Source organism: Coregonus lavaretus (assembly GCF_964263955.1).
Source record: "Coregonus lavaretus genome assembly, contig: HAP1_SCAFFOLD_909, whole genome shotgun sequence".
NCBI classification, from domain to species: domain Eukaryota; kingdom Metazoa; phylum Chordata; class Actinopteri; order Salmoniformes; family Salmonidae; genus Coregonus; species Coregonus lavaretus.
In genome coordinates, this window is record NW_028159427.1 from 94544 (window position 1) to 114986 (window position 20443).

At 36.6% G+C, this 20443-nt stretch overlaps 1 protein-coding gene across 1 annotated transcript in view; it reads right to left on the reverse strand.

The window, feature by feature from the left end:
• The window catches only part of LOC311122864 (complement factor I-like), a 75734-nt gene that overhangs the window by 11515 nt on the left and 43776 nt on the right, over positions 1 to 20443 (reverse strand). The window contains exons 13-14 of the mRNA XM_084197179.1: positions 19276 to 19451; positions 19080 to 19181 (exon numbers count right to left, since the gene is read on the reverse strand). Of these exons, the coding sequence (XP_084053305.1) occupies positions 19080 to 19181; positions 19276 to 19451 (278 nt within the window). The remainder of the gene's footprint in view (positions 1 to 19079; positions 19182 to 19275; positions 19452 to 20443) is intronic.

The following is a 20443-nucleotide window of genomic DNA, read 5'->3' on the forward strand; positions in this document are numbered from 1 at the left end:
ATAAATAGTCAGAGAGAGAGAGGGTTAATTCAGTATAAATAGTCAGAGAGAGAGAGGGTTAATTTAGTATAAATAGTCAGAGAGAGAGAGGGTTAATTCAGCATAAATAGTCAGAGAGGGTTAATTCAGTATAAATAGTCAGAGAGAGAGAGAGTTAATTCAGCATAAATAGTCAGATAGAGACAGAGAGAGGGTTAATTCAGTATAAATAGTCAGAGAGAGAGAGAGTGTTAATTCAGTATAAATTGTCAGAGAGGGTTAATTCAGCATAAATAGTCAGAGAGAGAGAGAGAGAGAGAGAGAGGGTTAATTCAGTATAAATAGTCAGAGAGAGAGGGTTAATTCAGTATAAATAGTCAGAGAGAGAGGGTTAATTCAGTATAAATAGTCAGAGAGAGAGGGTTAATTCAGTATAAATAGTCAGAGAGAGAGAGGGTTAATTCAGTATAAATAGTCAGATAGAGAGAGGGTTAATTCAGTATAAATAGTCAGAGAGAGAGGGTTAATTCAGTATAAATAGTCAGAGAGAGAGAGAGGGTTAATTCAGTATAAATAGTCAGAGAGAGAGGGTTAATTCAGTATAAATAGTCAGAGAGGGTTAATTCAGCATAAATAGTCAGAGAGAGAGAGGGTTAATTCAGTATAAATAGTCAGAGAGGGTTAATTCAGCATAAATAGTCAGAGAGAGAGAGGGTTAATTCAGTATAAATAGTCAGAGAGAGAGGGTTAATTCAGTATAAATAGTCAGAGAGAGAGAGGGTTAATTCAGTATAAATAGTCAGAGAGAGAGGGTTAATTCAGTATAAATAGTCAGATAGAGAGAGGGTTAATTCAGTATAAATAGTCAGAGAGAGAGGGTTAATTCAGTATAAATAGTCAGAGAGAGAGAGGGTTAATTCAGTATAAATAGTCAGATAGAGAGAGGGTTAATTCAGTATAAATAGTCAGAGAGAGAGAGGGTTAATTCAGTATAAATAGTCAGAGAGAGAGAGGGTTAATTCAGTATAAATAGTCAGAGAGAGAGAGGGTTAATTCAGTATTAATAGTCAGAGAGAGAGTGGGTTAATTCAGTATAAATAGTCAGAGAGAGAGGGTTAATTCAGTATAAATAGTCAGAGAGAGAGAGAGGGTTAATTCAGTATAAATAGTCAGATAGAGAGAGGGTTAATTCAGTATAAATAGTCAGATAGAGAGAGGGTTAATTCAGTATAAATAGTCAGAGAGAGAGAGGGTTAATTCAGTATAAATAGTCAGAGAGAGAGGGTTAATTCAGTATAAATAGTCAGAGAGAGAGAGGGTTAATTCAGTATAAATAGTCAGAGAGAGAGAGATGGTTAATTCAGTATAAATAGTCAGAGAGAGAGAGGGTTAATTCAGTATAAATAGTCAGAGAGAGAGGGTTAATTCAGTATAAATAGTCAGAGAGTGAGAGGGTTAATTCAGTATAAATAGTCAGAGAGAGAGAGATGGTTAATTCAGTATAAATAGTCAGAGAGAGAGATGGTTAATTCAGTATAAATAGTCAGAGAGAGAGAGGGTTAATTCAGTATAAATAGTCAGAGAGAGAGAGGGTTAATTCAGTATAAATAGTCAGAGAGAGAGAGAGGGTTAATTCAGTATAAATAGTCAGAGAGAGAGAGGGTTAATTCAGTATAAATAGTCAGAGAGAGAGGGTTAATTCAGTATAAATAGTCAGAGAGAGAGAGGGTTCATTCAGTATAAATAGTCAGAGAGAGAGAGAGGGTTAATTCAGTATAAATAGTCAGAGAGAGAGAGGGTTAATTCAGTATAAATAGTCAGAGAGAGAGAGGGTTAATTCAGTATAAATAGTGAGAGAGAGAGGGTTAATTCAGTATAAATAGTCAGAGAGAGAGATGGTTAATTCAGTATAAATAGTCAGAGAGAGAGAGGGTTAATTCAGTATAAATAGTCAGAGAGAGAGGGTTAATTCAGTATAAATAGTCAGAGAGAGAGAGGGTTAATTTGGTATAAATAGTCAGAGAGAGAGGGTTAATTCAATATAAATAGTCAGAGAGAGAGAGGGTTAATTCAGTATAAATAGTCAGAGAGAGAGAGGGTTAATACAGTATAAATAGTCAGAGAGAGAGGGTTAATTCAGTATAAATAGTCAGAGAGGGTTAATTCAGTATAAATAGTCAGAGAGAGAGAGGGTTAATTCAGTATAAATAGTCAGAGAGAGAGAGGGTTAATTCAGTATAAATAGTCAGATAGAGAGAGGGTTAATTCAGTATAAATAGTCAGAGAGAGAGATGGTTAATTCAGTATAAATAGTCAGAGAGAGAGGGTTAATTCAGTATAAATAGTCAGAGAGAGAGAGAGGGTTAATTCAGTATAAATAGTCAGAGAGAGAGAGAGGGTTAATTCAGTATAAATAGTCAGATAGAGAGAGGGTTAATTCAGTATAAATAGTCAGAGAGAGAGATGGTTAATTCAGTATAAATAGTCAGAGAGAGAGGGTTAATTCAGTATAAATAGTCAGAGAGAGAGAGAGGGTTAATTCAGTATAAATAGTCAGATAGAGAGAGAGAGGGTTAATTCACTATAAATAGTCAGAGAGAGAGAGAGGGTTAATACAGTATAAATAGTCAGATAGAGAGAGAGAGGGTTAATTCAGTATAAATAGTCAGAGAGAGAGAGGGTTAATTCAGTATAAATAGTCAGAGAGAGAGAGGGTTAATTCAGTATAAATAGTCAGAGAGAGAGAGAGGGTTAATTCAGTATAAATAGTCAGAGAGAGAGAGAGGGTTAATTCAGTATAAATAGTCAGAGAGAGAGAGGGTTAATTCAGTATAAATAGTCAGAGAGAGAGAGATGGTTAATTCAGTATAAATAGTCAGAGAGAGAGAGAGGGTTAATTCAGTATAAATAGTCAGAGAGAGAGAGAGGGTTAATTCAGTATAAATAGTCAGAGAGAGAGAGGGTTAATTCAGTATAAATAGTCAGATAGAGAGAGGGTTAATTCAGTATAAATAGTCAGAGAGAGAGATGGTTAATTCAGTATAAATAGTCAGAGAGAGAGGGTTAATTCAGTATAAATAGTCAGAGAGAGAGAGAGGGTTAATACAGTATAAATAGTCAGAGAGAGAGAGGGTTAATTCTGTATAAATCGTCAGAGAGAGAGAGAGGGTTAATTCTGTATAAATCGTCAGAGAGAGCGATGGTTAATTCAGTATAAATAGTCAGAGAGAGAGAGGGTTAATTCTGTATAAATCGTCAGAGAGAGCGATGGTTAATTCAGTATAAATAGTCAGAGAGAGAAAGGGGTTAATTCAGTATAAATAGTCAGAGAGAGAGAGGGTTAATTCAGTATAAATAGAGATAGAGAGAGGGTTAATTCAGTATAAATAGTCAGAGAGAGAGAGAGAGGGTTAATTCAGTATAAATAGTCAGAGAGAGAGGGTTAATACAGTATAAATAGTCAGAGAGAGAGGGTTAATTCAGTATAAATAGTCAGAGAGAGAGAGGGTTAATTCAGTAAAAATAGTCAGAGAGAGAGAGGGTTAATTCAGCATAAATAGTCAGAGAGGGTTAATTCAGTATAAATAGTCAGAGAGAGAGAGGGTTAATTCAGTATAAATAGTCAGAGAGAGAGAGGGTTAATTTAGTATAAATAGTCAGAGAGAGAGAGGGTTAATTCAGCATAAATAGTCAGAGAGGGTTAATTCAGTATAAATAGTCAGAGAGAGAGAGAGTTAATTCAGCATAAATAGTCAGATAGAGACAGAGAGAGGGTTAATTCAGTATAAATAGTCAGAGAGAGAGAGAGTGTTAATTCAGTATAAATTGTCAGAGAGGGTTAATTCAGCATAAATAGTCAGAGAGAGAGAGAGAGAGAGAGGGTTAATTCAGTATAAATAGTCAGAGAGAGAGGGTTAATTCAGTATAAATAGTCAGAGAGAGAGGGTTAATTCAGTATAAATAGTCAGAGAGAGAGGGTTAATTCAGTATAAATAGTCAGAGAGAGAGAGGGTTAATTCAGTATAAATAGTCAGATAGAGAGAGGGTTAATTCAGTATAAATAGTCAGAGAGAGAGGGTTAATTCAGTATAAATAGTCAGAGAGAGAGAGAGGGTTAATTCAGTATAAATAGTCAGAGAGAGAGGGTTAATTCAGTATAAATAGTCAGAGAGGGTTAATTCAGCATAAATAGTCAGAGAGAGAGAGGGTTAATTCAGTATAAATAGTCAGAGAGGGTTAATTCAGCATAAATAGTCAGAGAGAGAGAGGGTTAATTCAGTATAAATAGTCAGAGAGAGAGGGTTAATTCAGTATAAATAGTCAGAGAGAGAGAGGGTAAATTCAGTATAAATAGTCAGATAGAGAGAGGGTTAATTCAGTATAAATAGTCAGAGAGAGAGGGTTAATTCAGTATAAATAGTCAGAGAGAGAGAGGGTTAATTCAGTATAAATAGTCAGATAGAGAGAGGGTTAATTCAGTATAAATAGTCAGAGAGAGAGAGGGTTAATTCAGTATAAATAGTCAGAGAGAGAGAGGGTTAATTCAGTATAAATAGTCAGAGAGAGAGAGGGTTAATTCAGTATTAATAGTCAGAGAGAGAGTGGGTTAATTCAGTATAAATAGTCAGAGAGAGAGGGTTAATTCAGTATAAATAGTCAGAGAGAGAGAGAGGGTTAATTCAGTATAAATAGTCAGATAGAGAGAGGGTTAATTCAGTATAAATAGTCAGATAGAGAGAGGGTTAATTCAGTATAAATAGTCAGAGAGAGAGAGGGTTAATTCAGTATAAATAGTCAGAGAGAGAGGGTTAATTCAGTATAAATAGTCAGAGAGAGAGAGGGTTAATTCAGTATAAATAGTCAGAGAGAGAGAGATGGTTAATTCAGTATAAATAGTCAGAGAGAGAGAGGGTTAATTCAGTATAAATAGTCAGAGAGAGAGGGTTAATTCAGTATAAATAGTCAGAGAGTGAGAGGGTTAATTCAGTATAAATAGTCAGAGAGAGAGAGAGGGTTAATTCAGTATAAATAGTCAGAGAGAGAGATGGTTAATTCAGTATAAATAGTCAGAGAGAGAGAGGGTTAATTCAGTATAAATAGTCAGAGAGAGAGAGGGTTAATTCAGTATAAATAGTCAGAGAGAGAGAGAGGGTTAATTCAGTATAAATAGTCAGAGAGAGAGAGGGTTAATTCAGTATAAATAGTCAGAGAGAGAGGGTTAATTCAGTATAAATAGTCAGAGAGAGAGATGGTTAATTCAGTATAAATAGTCAGAGAGAGAGAGGGTTAATTCAGTATAAATAGTCAGAGAGAGAGAGGGTTAATTCAGTATAAATAGTCAGAGAGAGAGGGTTAATTCAGTATAAATAGTCAGAGAGAGAGAGGGTTAATTCAGTATAAATAGTCAGAGAGAGAGAGGGTTAATTCAGTATATATAGTCAGAGAGAGAGAGGGTTAATTCAGTATAAATAGAGATAGAGAGAGGGTTAATTCAGTATAAATAGTCAGAGAGAGAGAGAGAGGGTTAATTCAGTATAAATAGTCAGAGAGAGAGGGTTAATACAGTATAAATAGTCAGAGAGAGAGGGTTAATTCAGTATAAATAGTCAGAGAGAGAGAGGGTTAATTCAATAAAAATAGTCAGAGAGAGAGAGGGTTAATTCAGCATAAATAGTCAGAGAGGGTTAATTCAGTATAAATAGTCAGAGAGAGAGAGGGTTAATTCAGTATAAATAGTCAGAGAGAGAGAGGGTTAATTTAGTATAAATAGTCAGAGAGAGAGAGGGTTAATTCAGCATAAATAGTCAGAGAGGGTTAATTCAGTATAAATAGTCAGAGAGAGAGAGAGTTAATTCAGCATAAATAGTCAGATAGAGACAGAGAGAGGGTTAATTCAGTATAAATAGTCAGAGAGAGAGAGAGTGTTAATTCAGTATAAATTGTCAGAGAGGGTTAATTCAGCATAAATAGTCAGAGAGAGAGAGAGAGAGAGAGGGTTAATTCAGTATAAATAGTCAGAGAGAGAGGGTTAATTCAGTATAAATAGTCAGAGAGAGAGGGTTAATTCAGTATAAATAGTCAGAGAGAGAGGGTTAATTCAGTATAAATAGTCAGAGAGAGAGAGGGTTAATTCAGTATAAATAGTCAGATAGAGAGAGGGTTAATTCAGTATAAATAGTCAGAGAGAGAGGGTTAATTCAGTATAAATAGTCAGAGAGAGAGAGAGGGTTAATTCAGTATAAATAGTCAGAGAGAGAGGGTTAATTCAGTATAAATAGTCAGAGAGGGTTAATTCAGCATAAATAGTCAGAGAGAGAGAGGGTTAATTCAGTATAAATAGTCAGAGAGGGTTAATTCAGCATAAATAGTCAGAGAGAGAGAGGGTTAATTCAGTATAAATAGTCAGAGAGAGAGGGTTAATTCAGTATAAATAGTCAGAGAGAGAGAGGGTTAATTCAGTATAAATAGTCAGAGAGAGAGGGTTAATTCAGTATAAATAGTCAGATAGAGAGAGGGTTAATTCAGTATAAATAGTCAGAGAGAGAGGGTTAATTCAGTATAAATAGTCAGAGAGAGAGAGGGTTAATTCAGTATAAATAGTCAGATAGAGAGAGGGTTAATTCAGTATAAATAGTCAGAGAGAGAGAGGGTTAATTCAGTATAAATAGTCAGAGAGAGAGAGGGTTAATTCAGTATAAATAGTCAGAGAGAGAGAGGGTTAATTCAGTATTAATAGTCAGAGAGAGAGTGGGTTAATTCAGTATAAATAGTCAGAGAGAGAGGGTTAATTCAGTATTAATAGTCAGAGAGAGAGAGATGGTTAATTCAGTATAAATAGTCAGAGAGAGAGAGGGTTAATTCAGTATTAATAGTCAGAGAGAGAGTGGGTTAATTCAGTATAAATAGTCAGAGAGAGAGGGTTAATTCAGTATTAATAGTCAGAGAGAGAGAGATGGTTAATTCAGTATAAATAGTCAGAGAGAGAGGGTTAATTCAGTATAAATAGTCAGAGAGAGAGAGAGGGTTAATTCAGTATAAATAGTCAGAGAGTGAGAGGGTTAATTCAGTATAAATAGTCAGAGAGAGAGAGATGGTTAATTCAGTATAAATAGTCAGAGAGAGAGATGGTTAATTCAGTATAAATAGTCAGAGAGAGAGAGGGTTAATTCAGTATAAATAGTCAGAGAGAGAGAGGGTTAATTCAGTATAAATAGTCAGAGAGAGAGAGAGGGTTAATTCAGTATAAATAGTCAGAGAGAGAGAGGGTTAATTCAGTATAAATAGTCAGAGAGAGAGGGTTAATTCAGTATAAATAGTCAGAGAGAGAGAGGGTTCATTCAGTATAAATAGTCAGAGAGAGAGAGAGGGTTAATTCAGTATAAATAGTCAGAGAGAGAGAGGGTTAATTCAGTATAAATAGTCAGAGAGAGAGAGGGTTAATTCAGTATAAATAGTCAGAGAGAGAGGGTTAATTCAGTATAAATAGTCAGAGAGAGAGATGGTTAATTCAGTATAAATAGTCAGAGAGAGAGAGGGTTAATTCAGTATAAATAGTCAGAGAGAGAGGGTTAATTCAGTATAAATAGTCAGAGAGAGAGAGGGTTAATTTGGTATAAATAGTCAGAGAGAGAGGGTTAATTCAATATAAATAGTCAGAGAGAGAGAGGGTTAATTCAGTATAAATAGTCAGAGAGAGAGAGGGTTAATACAGTATAAATAGTCAGAGAGAGAGGGTTAATTCAGTATAAATAGTCAGAGAGGGTTAATTCAGTATAAATAGTCAGAGAGAGAGAGGGTTAATTCAGTATAAATAGTCAGAGAGAGAGAGGGTTAATTCAGTATAAATAGTCAGATAGAGAGAGGGTTAATTCAGTATAAATAGTCAGAGAGAGAGATGGTTAATTCAGTATAAATAGTCAGAGAGAGAGGGTTAATTCAGTATAAATAGTCAGAGAGAGAGAGAGGGTTAATTCAGTATAAATAGTCAGAGAGAGAGAGAGGGTTAATTCAGTATAAATAGTCAGAGAGAGAGAGGGTTAATTCAGTATAAATAGTCAGAGAGAGAGGGTTAATTCAGTATAAATAGTCAGAGAGGGTTAATTCAGTATAAATAGTCAGATAGAGAGAGGGTTAATTCAGTATAAATAGTCAGAGAGAGAGATGGTTAATTCAGTATAAATAGTCAGAGAGAGAGGGTTAATTCAGTATAAATAGTCAGAGAGAGAGAGAGGGTTAATTCAGTATAAATAGTCAGATAGAGAGAGAGAGGGTTAATTCACTATAAATAGTCAGAGAGAGAGGGTTAATTCAGTATAAATAGTCAGAGAGAGAGAGAGGGTTAATACAGTATAAATAGTCAGATAGAGAGAGAGAGGGTTAATTCAGTATAAATAGTCAGAGAGAGAGAGGGTTAATTCAGTATAAATAGTCAGAGAGAGAGAGGGTTAATTCAGTATAAATAGTCAGAGAGAGAGAGAGGGTTAATTCAGTATAAATAGTCAGAGAGAGAGAGGGTTAATTCAGTATAAATAGTCAGAGAGAGAGAGATGGTTAATTCAGTATAAATAGTCAGAGAGAGAGAGAGGGTTAATTCAGTATAAATAGTCAGAGAGAGAGGGTTAATTCAGTATAAATAGTCAGAGAGAGAGAGGGTTAATTCAGTATAAATAGTCAGATAGAGAGAGGGTTAATTCAGTATAAATAGTCAGAGAGAGAGATGGTTAATTCAGTATAAATAGTCAGAGAGAGAGGGTTAATTCAGTATAAATAGTCAGAGAGAGAGAGAGGGTTAATACAGTATAAATAGTCAGAGAGAGAGAGGGTTAATTCTGTATAAATCGTCAGAGAGAGAGAGAGGGTTAATTCTGTATAAATCGTCAGAGAGAGCGATGGTTAATTCAGTATAAATAGTCAGAGAGAGAGAGGGTTAATTCTGTATAAATCGTCAGAGAGAGCGATGGTTAATTCAGTATAAATAGTCAGAGAGAGAAAGGGGTTAATTCAGTATAAATAGTCAGAGAGAGAGAGGGTTAATTCAGTATAAATAGAGATAGAGAGAGGGTTAATTCAGTATAAATAGTCAGAGAGAGAGAGAGAGGGTTAATTCAGTATAAATAGTCAGAGAGAGAGGGTTAATACAGTATAAATAGTCAGAGAGAGAGGGTTAATTCAGTATAAATAGTCAGAGAGAGAGAGGGTTAATTCAGTAAAAATAGTCAGAGAGAGAGAGGGTTAATTCAGCATAAATAGTCAGAGAGGGTTAATTCAGTATAAATAGTCAGAGAGAGAGAGGGTTAATTCAGTATAAATAGTCAGAGAGAGAGAGGGTTAATTTAGTATAAATAGTCAGAGAGAGAGAGGGTTAATTCAGCATAAATAGTCAGAGAGGGTTAATTCAGTATAAATAGTCAGAGAGAGAGAGAGTTAATTCAGCATAAATAGTCAGATAGAGACAGAGAGAGGGTTAATTCAGTATAAATAGTCAGAGAGAGAGAGAGTGTTAATTCAGTATAAATTGTCAGAGAGGGTTAATTCAGCATAAATAGTCAGAGAGAGAGAGAGAGAGAGAGGGTTAATTCAGTATAAATAGTCAGAGAGAGAGGGTTAATTCAGTATAAATAGTCAGAGAGAGAGGGTTAATTCAGTATAAATAGTCAGAGAGAGAGGGTTAATTCAGTATAAATAGTCAGAGAGAGAGAGGGTTAATTCAGTATAAATAGTCAGATAGAGAGAGGGTTAATTCAGTATAAATAGTCAGAGAGAGAGGGTTAATTCAGTATAAATAGTCAGAGAGAGAGAGAGGGTTAATTCAGTATAAATAGTCAGAGAGAGAGGGTTAATTCAGTATAAATAGTCAGAGAGGGTTAATTCAGCATAAATAGTCAGAGAGAGAGAGGGTTAATTCAGTATAAATAGTCAGAGAGGGTTAATTCAGCATAAATAGTCAGAGAGAGAGAGGGTTAATTCAGTATAAATAGTCAGAGAGAGAGGGTTAATTCAGTATAAATAGTCAGAGAGAGAGAGGGTTAATTCAGTATAAATAGTCAGAGAGAGAGGGTTAATTCAGTATAAATAGTCAGATAGAGAGAGGGTTAATTCAGTATAAATAGTCAGAGAGAGAGGGTTAATTCAGTATAAATAGTCAGAGAGAGAGAGGGTTAATTCAGTATAAATAGTCAGATAGAGAGAGGGTTAATTCAGTATAAATAGTCAGAGAGAGAGAGGGTTAATTCAGTATAAATAGTCAGAGAGAGAGAGGGTTAATTCAGTATAAATAGTCAGAGAGAGAGAGGGTTAATTCAGTATTAATAGTCAGAGAGAGAGTGGGTTAATTCAGTATAAATAGTCAGAGAGAGAGGGTTAATTCAGTATAAATAGTCAGAGAGAGAGAGAGGGTTAATTCAGTATAAATAGTCAGATAGAGAGAGGGTTAATTCAGTATAAATAGTCAGATAGAGAGAGGGTTAATTCAGTATAAATAGTCAGAGAGAGAGAGGGTTAATTCAGTATAAATAGTCAGAGAGAGAGGGTTAATTCAGTATAAATAGTCAGAGAGAGAGAGGGTTAATTCAGTATAAATAGTCAGAGAGAGAGAGATGGTTAATTCAGTATAAATAGTCAGAGAGAGAGAGGGTTAATTCAGTATAAATAGTCAGAGAGAGAGGGTTAATTCAGTATAAATAGTCAGAGAGTGAGAGGGTTAATTCAGTATAAATAGTCAGAGAGAGAGAGAGGGTTAATTCAGTATAAATAGTCAGAGAGAGAGATGGTTAATTCAGTATAAATAGTCAGAGAGAGAGAGGGTTAATTCAGTATAAATAGTCAGAGAGAGAGAGGGTTAATTCAGTATAAATAGTCAGAGAGAGAGAGAGGGTTAATTCAGTATAAATAGTCAGAGAGAGAGAGGGTTAATTCAGTATAAATAGTCAGAGAGAGAGAGGGTTAATTCAGTATAAATAGTCAGAGAGAGAGGGTTAATTCAGTATAAATAGTCAGAGAGAGAGAGGGTTAATTCAGTATAAATAGTCAGAGAGAGAGAGGGTTAATTCAGTATATATAGTCAGAGAGAGAGAGGGTTAATTCAGTATAAATAGAGATAGAGAGAGGGTTAATTCAGTATAAATAGTCAGAGAGAGAGAGAGAGGGTTAATTCAGTATAAATAGTCAGAGAGAGAGGGTTAATACAGTATAAATAGTCAGAGAGAGAGGGTTAATTCAGTATAAATAGTCAGAGAGAGAGAGGGTTAATTCAATAAAAATAGTCAGAGAGAGAGAGGGTTAATTCAGCATAAATAGTCAGAGAGGGTTAATTCAGTATAAATAGTCAGAGAGAGAGAGGGTTAATTCAGTATAAATAGTCAGAGAGAGAGAGGGTTAATTTAGTATAAATAGTCAGAGAGAGAGAGGGTTAATTCAGCATAAATAGTCAGAGAGGGTTAATTCAGTATAAATAGTCAGAGAGAGAGAGAGTTAATTCAGCATAAATAGTCAGATAGAGACAGAGAGAGGGTTAATTCAGTATAAATAGTCAGAGAGAGAGAGAGTGTTAATTCAGTATAAATTGTCAGAGAGGGTTAATTCAGCATAAATAGTCAGAGAGAGAGAGAGAGAGAGAGAGGGTTAATTCAGTATAAATAGTCAGAGAGAGAGGGTTAATTCAGTATAAATAGTCAGAGAGAGAGGGTTAATTCAGTATAAATAGTCAGAGAGAGAGGGTTAATTCAGTATAAATAGTCAGAGAGAGAGAGGGTTAATTCAGTATAAATAGTCAGATAGAGAGAGGGTTAATTCAGTATAAATAGTCAGAGAGAGAGGGTTAATTCAGTATAAATAGTCAGAGAGAGAGAGAGGGTTAATTCAGTATAAATAGTCAGAGAGAGAGGGTTAATTCAGTATAAATAGTCAGAGAGGGTTAATTCAGCATAAATAGTCAGAGAGAGAGAGGGTTAATTCAGTATAAATAGTCAGAGAGGGTTAATTCAGCATAAATAGTCAGAGAGAGAGAGGGTTAATTCAGTATAAATAGTCAGAGAGAGAGGGTTAATTCAGTATAAATAGTCAGAGAGAGAGAGGGTTAATTCAGTATAAATAGTCAGAGAGAGAGGGTTAATTCAGTATAAATAGTCAGATAGAGAGAGGGTTAATTCAGTATAAATAGTCAGAGAGAGAGGGTTAATTCAGTATAAATAGTCAGAGAGAGAGAGGGTTAATTCAGTATAAATAGTCAGATAGAGAGAGGGTTAATTCAGTATAAATAGTCAGAGAGAGAGAGGGTTAATTCAGTATAAATAGTCAGAGAGAGAGAGGGTTAATTCAGTATAAATAGTCAGAGAGAGAGAGGGTTAATTCAGTATTAATAGTCAGAGAGAGAGTGGGTTAATTCAGTATAAATAGTCAGAGAGAGAGGGTTAATTCAGTATTAATAGTCAGAGAGAGAGAGATGGTTAATTCAGTATAAATAGTCAGAGAGAGAGAGGGTTAATTCAGTATTAATAGTCAGAGAGAGAGTGGGTTAATTCAGTATAAATAGTCAGAGAGAGAGGGTTAATTCAGTATTAATAGTCAGAGAGAGAGAGATGGTTAATTCAGTATAAATAGTCAGAGAGAGAGGGTTAATTCAGTATAAATAGTCAGAGAGAGAGAGAGGGTTAATTCAGTATAAATAGTCAGAGAGTGAGAGGGTTAATTCAGTATAAATAGTCAGAGAGAGAGAGATGGTTAATTCAGTATAAATAGTCAGAGAGAGAGATGGTTAATTCAGTATAAATAGTCAGAGAGAGAGAGGGTTAATTCAGTATAAATAGTCAGAGAGAGAGAGGGTTAATTCAGTATAAATAGTCAGAGAGAGAGAGAGGGTTAATTCAGTATAAATAGTCAGAGAGAGAGAGGGTTAATTCAGTATAAATAGTCAGAGAGAGAGGGTTAATTCAGTATAAATAGTCAGAGAGAGAGAGGGTTCATTCAGTATAAATAGTCAGAGAGAGAGAGAGGGTTAATTCAGTATAAATAGTCAGAGAGAGAGAGGGTTAATTCAGTATAAATAGTCAGAGAGAGAGAGGGTTAATTCAGTATAAATAGTCAGAGAGAGAGGGTTAATTCAGTATAAATAGTCAGAGAGAGAGATGGTTAATTCAGTATAAATAGTCAGAGAGAGAGAGGGTTAATTCAGTATAAATAGTCAGAGAGAGAGGGTTAATTCAGTATAAATAGTCAGAGAGAGAGAGGGTTAATTTGGTATAAATAGTCAGAGAGAGAGGGTTAATTCAATATAAATAGTCAGAGAGAGAGAGGGTTAATTCAGTATAAATAGTCAGAGAGAGAGAGGGTTAATACAGTATAAATAGTCAGAGAGAGAGGGTTAATTCAGTATAAATAGTCAGAGAGGGTTAATTCAGTATAAATAGTCAGAGAGAGAGAGGGTTAATTCAGTATAAATAGTCAGAGAGAGAGAGGGTTAATTCAGTATAAATAGTCAGATAGAGAGAGGGTTAATTCAGTATAAATAGTCAGAGAGAGAGATGGTTAATTCAGTATAAATAGTCAGAGAGAGAGGGTTAATTCAGTATAAATAGTCAGAGAGAGAGAGAGGGTTAATTCAGTATAAATAGTCAGAGAGAGAGAGAGGGTTAATTCAGTATAAATAGTCAGAGAGAGAGAGGGTTAATTCAGTATAAATAGTCAGAGAGAGAGGGTTAATTCAGTATAAATAGTCAGAGAGGGTTAATTCAGTATAAATAGTCAGATAGAGAGAGGGTTAATTCAGTATAAATAGTCAGAGAGAGAGATGGTTAATTCAGTATAAATAGTCAGAGAGAGAGGGTTAATTCAGTATAAATAGTCAGAGAGAGAGAGAGGGTTAATTCAGTATAAATAGTCAGATAGAGAGAGAGAGGGTTAATTCACTATAAATAGTCAGAGAGAGAGGGTTAATTCAGTATAAATAGTCAGAGAGAGAGAGAGGGTTAATACAGTATAAATAGTCAGATAGAGAGAGAGAGGGTTAATTCAGTATAAATAGTCAGAGAGAGAGAGGGTTAATTCAGTATAAATAGTCAGAGAGAGAGAGGGTTAATTCAGTATAAATAGTCAGAGAGAGAGAGAGGGTTAATTCAGTATAAATAGTCAGAGAGAGAGAGGGTTAATTCAGTATAAATAGTCAGAGAGAGAGAGATGGTTAATTCAGTATAAATAGTCAGAGAGAGAGAGAGGGTTAATTCAGTATAAATAGTCAGAGAGAGAGGGTTAATTCAGTATAAATAGTCAGAGAGAGAGAGGGTTAATTCAGTATAAATAGTCAGATAGAGAGAGGGTTAATTCAGTATAAATAGTCAGAGAGAGAGATGGTTAATTCAGTATAAATAGTCAGAGAGAGAGGGTTAATTCAGTATAAATAGTCAGAGAGAGAGAGAGGGTTAATACAGTATAAATAGTCAGAGAGAGAGAGGGTTAATTCTGTATAAATCGTCAGAGAGAGAGAGAGGGTTAATTCTGTATAAATCGTCAGAGAGAGCGATGGTTAATTCAGTATAAATAGTCAGAGAGAGAGAGGGTTAATTCTGTATAAATCGTCAGAGAGAGCGATGGTTAATTCAGTATAAATAGTCAGAGAGAGAAAGGGGTTAATTCAGTATAAATAGTCAGAGAGAGAGAGGGTTAATTCAGTATAAATAGAGATAGAGAGAGGGTTAATTCAGTATAAATAGTCAGAGAGAGAGAGAGAGGGTTAATTCAGTATAAATAGTCAGAGAGAGAGGGTTAATACAGTATAAATAGTCAGAGAGAGAGGGTTAATTCAGTATAAATAGTCAGAGAGAGAGAGGGTTAATTCAGTAAAAATAGTCAGAGAGAGAGAGGGTTAATTCAGCATAAATAGTCAGAGAGGGTTAATTCAGTATAAATAGTCAGAGAGAGAGAGGGTTAATTCAGTATAAATAGTCAGAGAGAGAGAGGGTTAATTTAGTATAAATAGTCAGAGAGAGAGAGGGTTAATTCAGCATAAATAGTCAGAGAGGGTTAATTCAGTATAAATAGTCAGAGAGAGAGAGAGTTAATTCAGCATAAATAGTCAGATAGAGACAGAGAGAGGGTTAATTCAGTATAAATAGTCAGAGAGAGAGAGAGTGTTAATTCAGTATAAATTGTCAGAGAGGGTTAATTCAGCATAAATAGTCAGAGAGAGAGAGAGAGAGAGAGGGTTAATTCAGTATAAATAGTCAGAGAGAGAGGGTTAATTCAGTATAAATAGTCAGAGAGAGAGGGTTAATTCAGTATAAATAGTCAGAGAGAGAGGGTTAATTCAGTATAAATAGTCAGAGAGAGAGAGGGTTAATTCAGTATAAATAGTCAGATAGAGAGAGGGTTAATTCAGTATAAATAGTCAGAGAGAGAGGGTTAATTCAGTATAAATAGTCAGAGAGAGAGAGAGGGTTAATTCAGTATAAATAGTCAGAGAGAGAGGGTTAATTCAGTATAAATAGTCAGAGAGGGTTAATTCAGCATAAATAGTCAGAGAGAGAGAGGGTTAATTCAGTATAAATAGTCAGAGAGGGTTAATTCAGCATAAATAGTCAGAGAGAGAGAGGGTTAATTCAGTATAAATAGTCAGAGAGAGAGGGTTAATTCAGTATAAATAGTCAGAGAGAGAGAGGGTTAATTCAGTATAAATAGTCAGAGAGAGAGGGTTAATTCAGTATAAATAGTCAGATAGAGAGAGGGTTAATTCAGTATAAATAGTCAGAGAGAGAGGGTTAATTCAGTATAAATAGTCAGAGAGAGAGAGGGTTAATTCAGTATAAATAGTCAGATAGAGAGAGGGTTAATTCAGTATAAATAGTCAGAGAGAGAGAGGGTTAATTCAGTATAAATAGTCAGAGAGAGAGAGGGTTAATTCAGTATAAATAGTCAGAGAGAGAGAGGGTTAATTCAGTATTAATAGTCAGAGAGAGAGTGGGTTAATTCAGTATAAATAGTCAGAGAGAGAGGGTTAATTCAGTATAAATAGTCAGAGAGAGAGAGAGGGTTAATTCAGTATAAATAGTCAGATAGAGAGAGGGTTAATTCAGTATAAATAGTCAGATAGAGAGAGGGTTAATTCAGTATAAATAGTCAGAGAGAGAGAGGGTTAATTCAGTATAAATAGTCAGAGAGAGAGGGTTAATTCAGTATAAATAGTCAGAGAGAGAGAGGGTTAATTCAGTATAAATAGTCAGAGAGAGAGAGATGGTTAATTCAGTATAAATAGTCAGAGAGAGAGAGGGTTAATTCAGTATAAATAGTCAGAGAGAGAGGGTTAATTCAGTATAAATAGTCAGAGAGTGAGAGGGTTAATTCAGTATAAATAGTCAGAGAGAGAGAGAGGGTTAATTCAGTATAAATAGTCAGAGAGAGAGATGGTTAATTCAGTATAAATAGTCAGAGAGAGAGAGGGTTAATTCAGTATAAATAGTCAGAGAGAGAGAGGGTTAATTCAGTATAAATAGTCAGAGAGAGAGAGAGGGTTAATTCAGTATAAATAGTCAGAGAGAGAGAGGGTTAATTCAGTATAAATAGTCAGAGAGAGAGGGTTAATTCAGTATAAATAGTCAGAGAGAGAGAGGGTTAATTCAGTATAAATAGTCAGAGAGAGAGAGAGGGTTAATTCAGTATAAATAGTCAGAGAGAGAGAGGGTTAATTCAGTATAAATAGTCAGAGAGAGAGAGGGTTAATTCAGTATAAATAGTCAGAGAGAGAGGGTTAATTCAGTATAAATAGTCAGAGAGAGAGATGGTTAATTCAGTATAAATAGTCAGAGAGAGAGAGGGTTAATTCAGTATAAATAGTCAGAGAGAGAGAGGGTTAATTCAGTATAAATAGTCAGAGAGAGAGGGTTAATTCAGTATAAATAGTCAGAGAGAGAGAGGGTTAATTCAGTATAAATAGTCAGAGAGAGAGAGGGTTAATTCAGTATAAATAGTCAGAGAGAGAGAGGGTTAATTCAGTATAAATAGAGATAGAGAGAGGGTTAATTCAGTATAAATAGTCAGAGAGAGAGAGAGAGGGTTAATTCAGTATAAATAGTCAGAGAGAGAGGGTTAATACAGTATAAATAGTCAGAGAGAGAGGGTTAATTCAGTATAAATAGTCAGAGAGAGAGAGGGTTAATTCAGTAAAAATAGTCAGAGAGAGAGAGGGTTAATTCAGCATAAATAGTCAGAGAGGGTTAATTCAGTATAAATAGTCAGAGAGAGAGAGGGTTAATTCAGTATAAATAGTCAGAGAGAGAGAGGGTTAATTTAGTATAAATAGTCAGAGAGAGAGAGGGTTAATTCAGCATAAATAGTCAGAGAGGGTTAATTCAGTATAAATAGTCAGAGAGAGAGAGAGTTAATTCAGCATAAATAGTCAGATAGAGACAGAGAGAGGGTTAATTCAGTATAAATAGTCAGAGAGAGAGAGAGTGTTAATTCAGTATAAATTGTCAGAGAGGGTTAATTCAGCATAAATAGTCAGAGAGAGAGAGAGAGAGAGAGGGTTAATTCAGTATAAATAGTCAGAGAGAGAGGGTTAATTCAGTATAAATAGTCAGAGAGAGAGGGTTAATTCAGTATAAATAGTCAGAGAGAGAGGGTTAATTCAGTATAAATAGTCAGAGAGAGAGAGGGTTAATTCAGTATAAATAGTCAGATAGAGAGAGGGTTAATTCAGTATAAATAGTCAGAGAGAGAGGGTTAATTCAGTATAAATAGTCAGAGAGAGAGAGAGGGTTAATTCAGTATAAATAGTCAGAGAGAGAGGGTTAATTCAGTATAAATAGTCAGAGAGGGTTAATTCAGCATAAATAGTCAGAGAGAGAGAGGGTTAATTCAGTATAAATAGTCAGAGAGGGTTAATTCAGCATAAATAGTCAGAGAGAGAGAGGGTTAATTCAGTATAAATAGTCAGAGAGAGAGGGTTAATTCAGTATAAATAGTCAGAGAGAGAGAGGGTTAATTCAGTATAAATAGTCAGAGAGAGAGGGTTAATTCAGTATAAATAGTCAGATAGAGAGAGGGTTAATTCAGTATAAATAGTCAGAGAGAGAGGGTTAATTCAGTATAAATAGTCAGAGAGAGAGAGGGTTAATTCAGTATAAATAGTCAGATAGAGAGAGGGTTAATTCAGTATAAATAGTCAGAGAGAGAGAGGGTTAATTCAGTATAAATAGTCAGAGAGAGAGAGGGTTAATTCAGTATAAATAGTCAGAGAGAGAGAGGGTTAATTCAGTATTAATAGTCAGAGAGAGAGTGGGTTAATTCAGTATAAATAGTCAGAGAGAGAGGGTTAATTCAGTATAAATAGTCAGAGAGAGAGAGAGGGTTAATTCAGTATAAATAGTCAGATAGAGAGAGGGTTAATTCAGTATAAATAGTCAGATAGAGAGAGGGTTAATTCAGTATAAATAGTCAGAGAGAGAGAGGGTTAATTCAGTATAAATAGTCAGAGAGAGAGGGTTAATTCAGTATAAATAGTCAGAGAGAGAGAGGGTTAATTCAGTATAAATAGTCAGAGAGAGAGAGATGGTTAATTCAGTATAAATAGTCAGAGAGAGAGAGGGTTAATTCAGTATAAATAGTCAGAGAGAGAGGGTTAATTCAGTATAAATAGTCAGAGAGTGAGAGGGTTAATTCAGTATAAATAGTCAGAGAGAGAGAGATGGTTAATTCAGTATAAATAGTCAGAGAGAGAGATGGTTAATTCAGTATAAATAGTCAGAGAGAGAGAGGGTTAATTCAGTATAAATAGTCAGAGAGAGAGAGGGTTAATTCAGTATAAATAGTCAGAGAGGGTTAATTCAGTATAAATAGTCAGAGAGGGTTAATTCAGTATAAATAGTCAGATAGAGAGAGAGGGTTAACACAGTAGAAATAGTCAGAGAGAGACAGAGAGAGTGAGAGAGAGAGAGACTGTTAATTCAGTATGAATAGTCAGAGAGAGGGGAGATATTTTCTCATTGTTGAAAAAATATTACATGTATTTCAAAATGTTCAAATTTAATCCATCCATTCGTTAATTTACCATTGTTAGAATCTAAAGTACCAACTGAGGAATTGAAGTTGGAAAAACGATCTGATTGGTTGATTACCTGCGCACATCATGCCATCCTTGTAGCGTGGTCCATAGTAGTCCTGGCAGTTGGCGATCAGAGAGACGTTGGCCCATAGCAACACGTCAGACGACGTGCCATCTGGATATCACACACACCCCACAGAATAAAGTCAGAACACAGCTAGCACACGTGTACTACCCCCCCTCCCCCCACACACACACACCCCCCCTACCTTTCATCCGTCCCCAGCCCGATATGCTACAGGTATGGTTAGGGTTGAACTGTTTTATGGACCAGGGAACACACACAGCACTGACTGCTGGGTTGTCTTCGAAACACTGGGTCCTGAATGGGAGCTTCTGCATCTCTATCAGGGCTATATCATTCTCATACGTGTTAGCATTGAACCTGGGGGGGAAGAGAGAGAGAGAGAGAGGAGGTTAGAGGTCAGAGGTCAGGGTTAGGGTAGAGGGACAGTTTCTCCATCTCTATCGCATTGTACCTGGGGAGAAATAGAGGGTGGAGGGGTCAGGGTGGAGGGGTCAGGGTGGAGGGGTCAGGGTGGAGGGGTCAGAGTGGAGGGGTTAGGTTGGAGGGGTCAGGGGTCAGGGTGGAGGGGTCAGGGTGGAGGGGTCAGGGTGGAGGGGTTAGGGTGTAGGGGTCAGGGTGGAGGGGTCAGGGTGGAGGGGTTAGGGTGTAGGGGTCAGGGTGGAGGGGTCAGGGTGGAGGGGTTAGGGTGTAGGGGTCAGGGTGGAGGGGTCAGGGGTCAGGGTGGAGGGGTTAGGGTGGAGGGGTCAGGGTGGAGGGGTCAGGGGTCAGGGTGGAGGGGTTAGGGTGGAGGGGTTAGGGTGGAGGGGTCAGGGTGGAGGGGTTAGGGTGGAGGGGTCAGGGTGGAGGGGTCAGGGTGGAGGGGTCAGGGTGGAGGGGTCAGGGGTCAGGGTGGAGGGGTTAGGGTGGAGGGGTCAGGGTGGAGGGGTCAGGGTGGAGGGGTCAGGGTCGAGGGGTCAGGGTGGAGGGGTCACGGTGGAGGGGTCAGGGTGGAGGGGTCAGGGGTCAGGGTGGAGGGGTCAGGGTGGAGGGGTTAGGGTGGAGGGGTCAGGGGTCAGGGTGGAGGGGTCAGGGTGGAGGGGTTAGGGTGGAGGGGTCAGGGTGTAGGGGTCAGGATGGAGGGGTCAGGGTGGAGGGGTTAGGGTGTAGGGGTCAGGGGTCAGGGTGGAGGGGTCAGGGTGGAGGGGTTAGGGTGGAGGGGTCAGGGTGGAGGGGTTAGGGTGTAGGGGTCAGGGTGGAGGGGTCAGGGTGGAGGGGTCAGGGTGGAGGGGTTAGGGTGGAGGGGTCAGGGTGGAGGGGTTAGGGTGGAGGGGTCAGGGTGGAGGGGTCAGGGTGGAGGGGTCAGGGTGGAG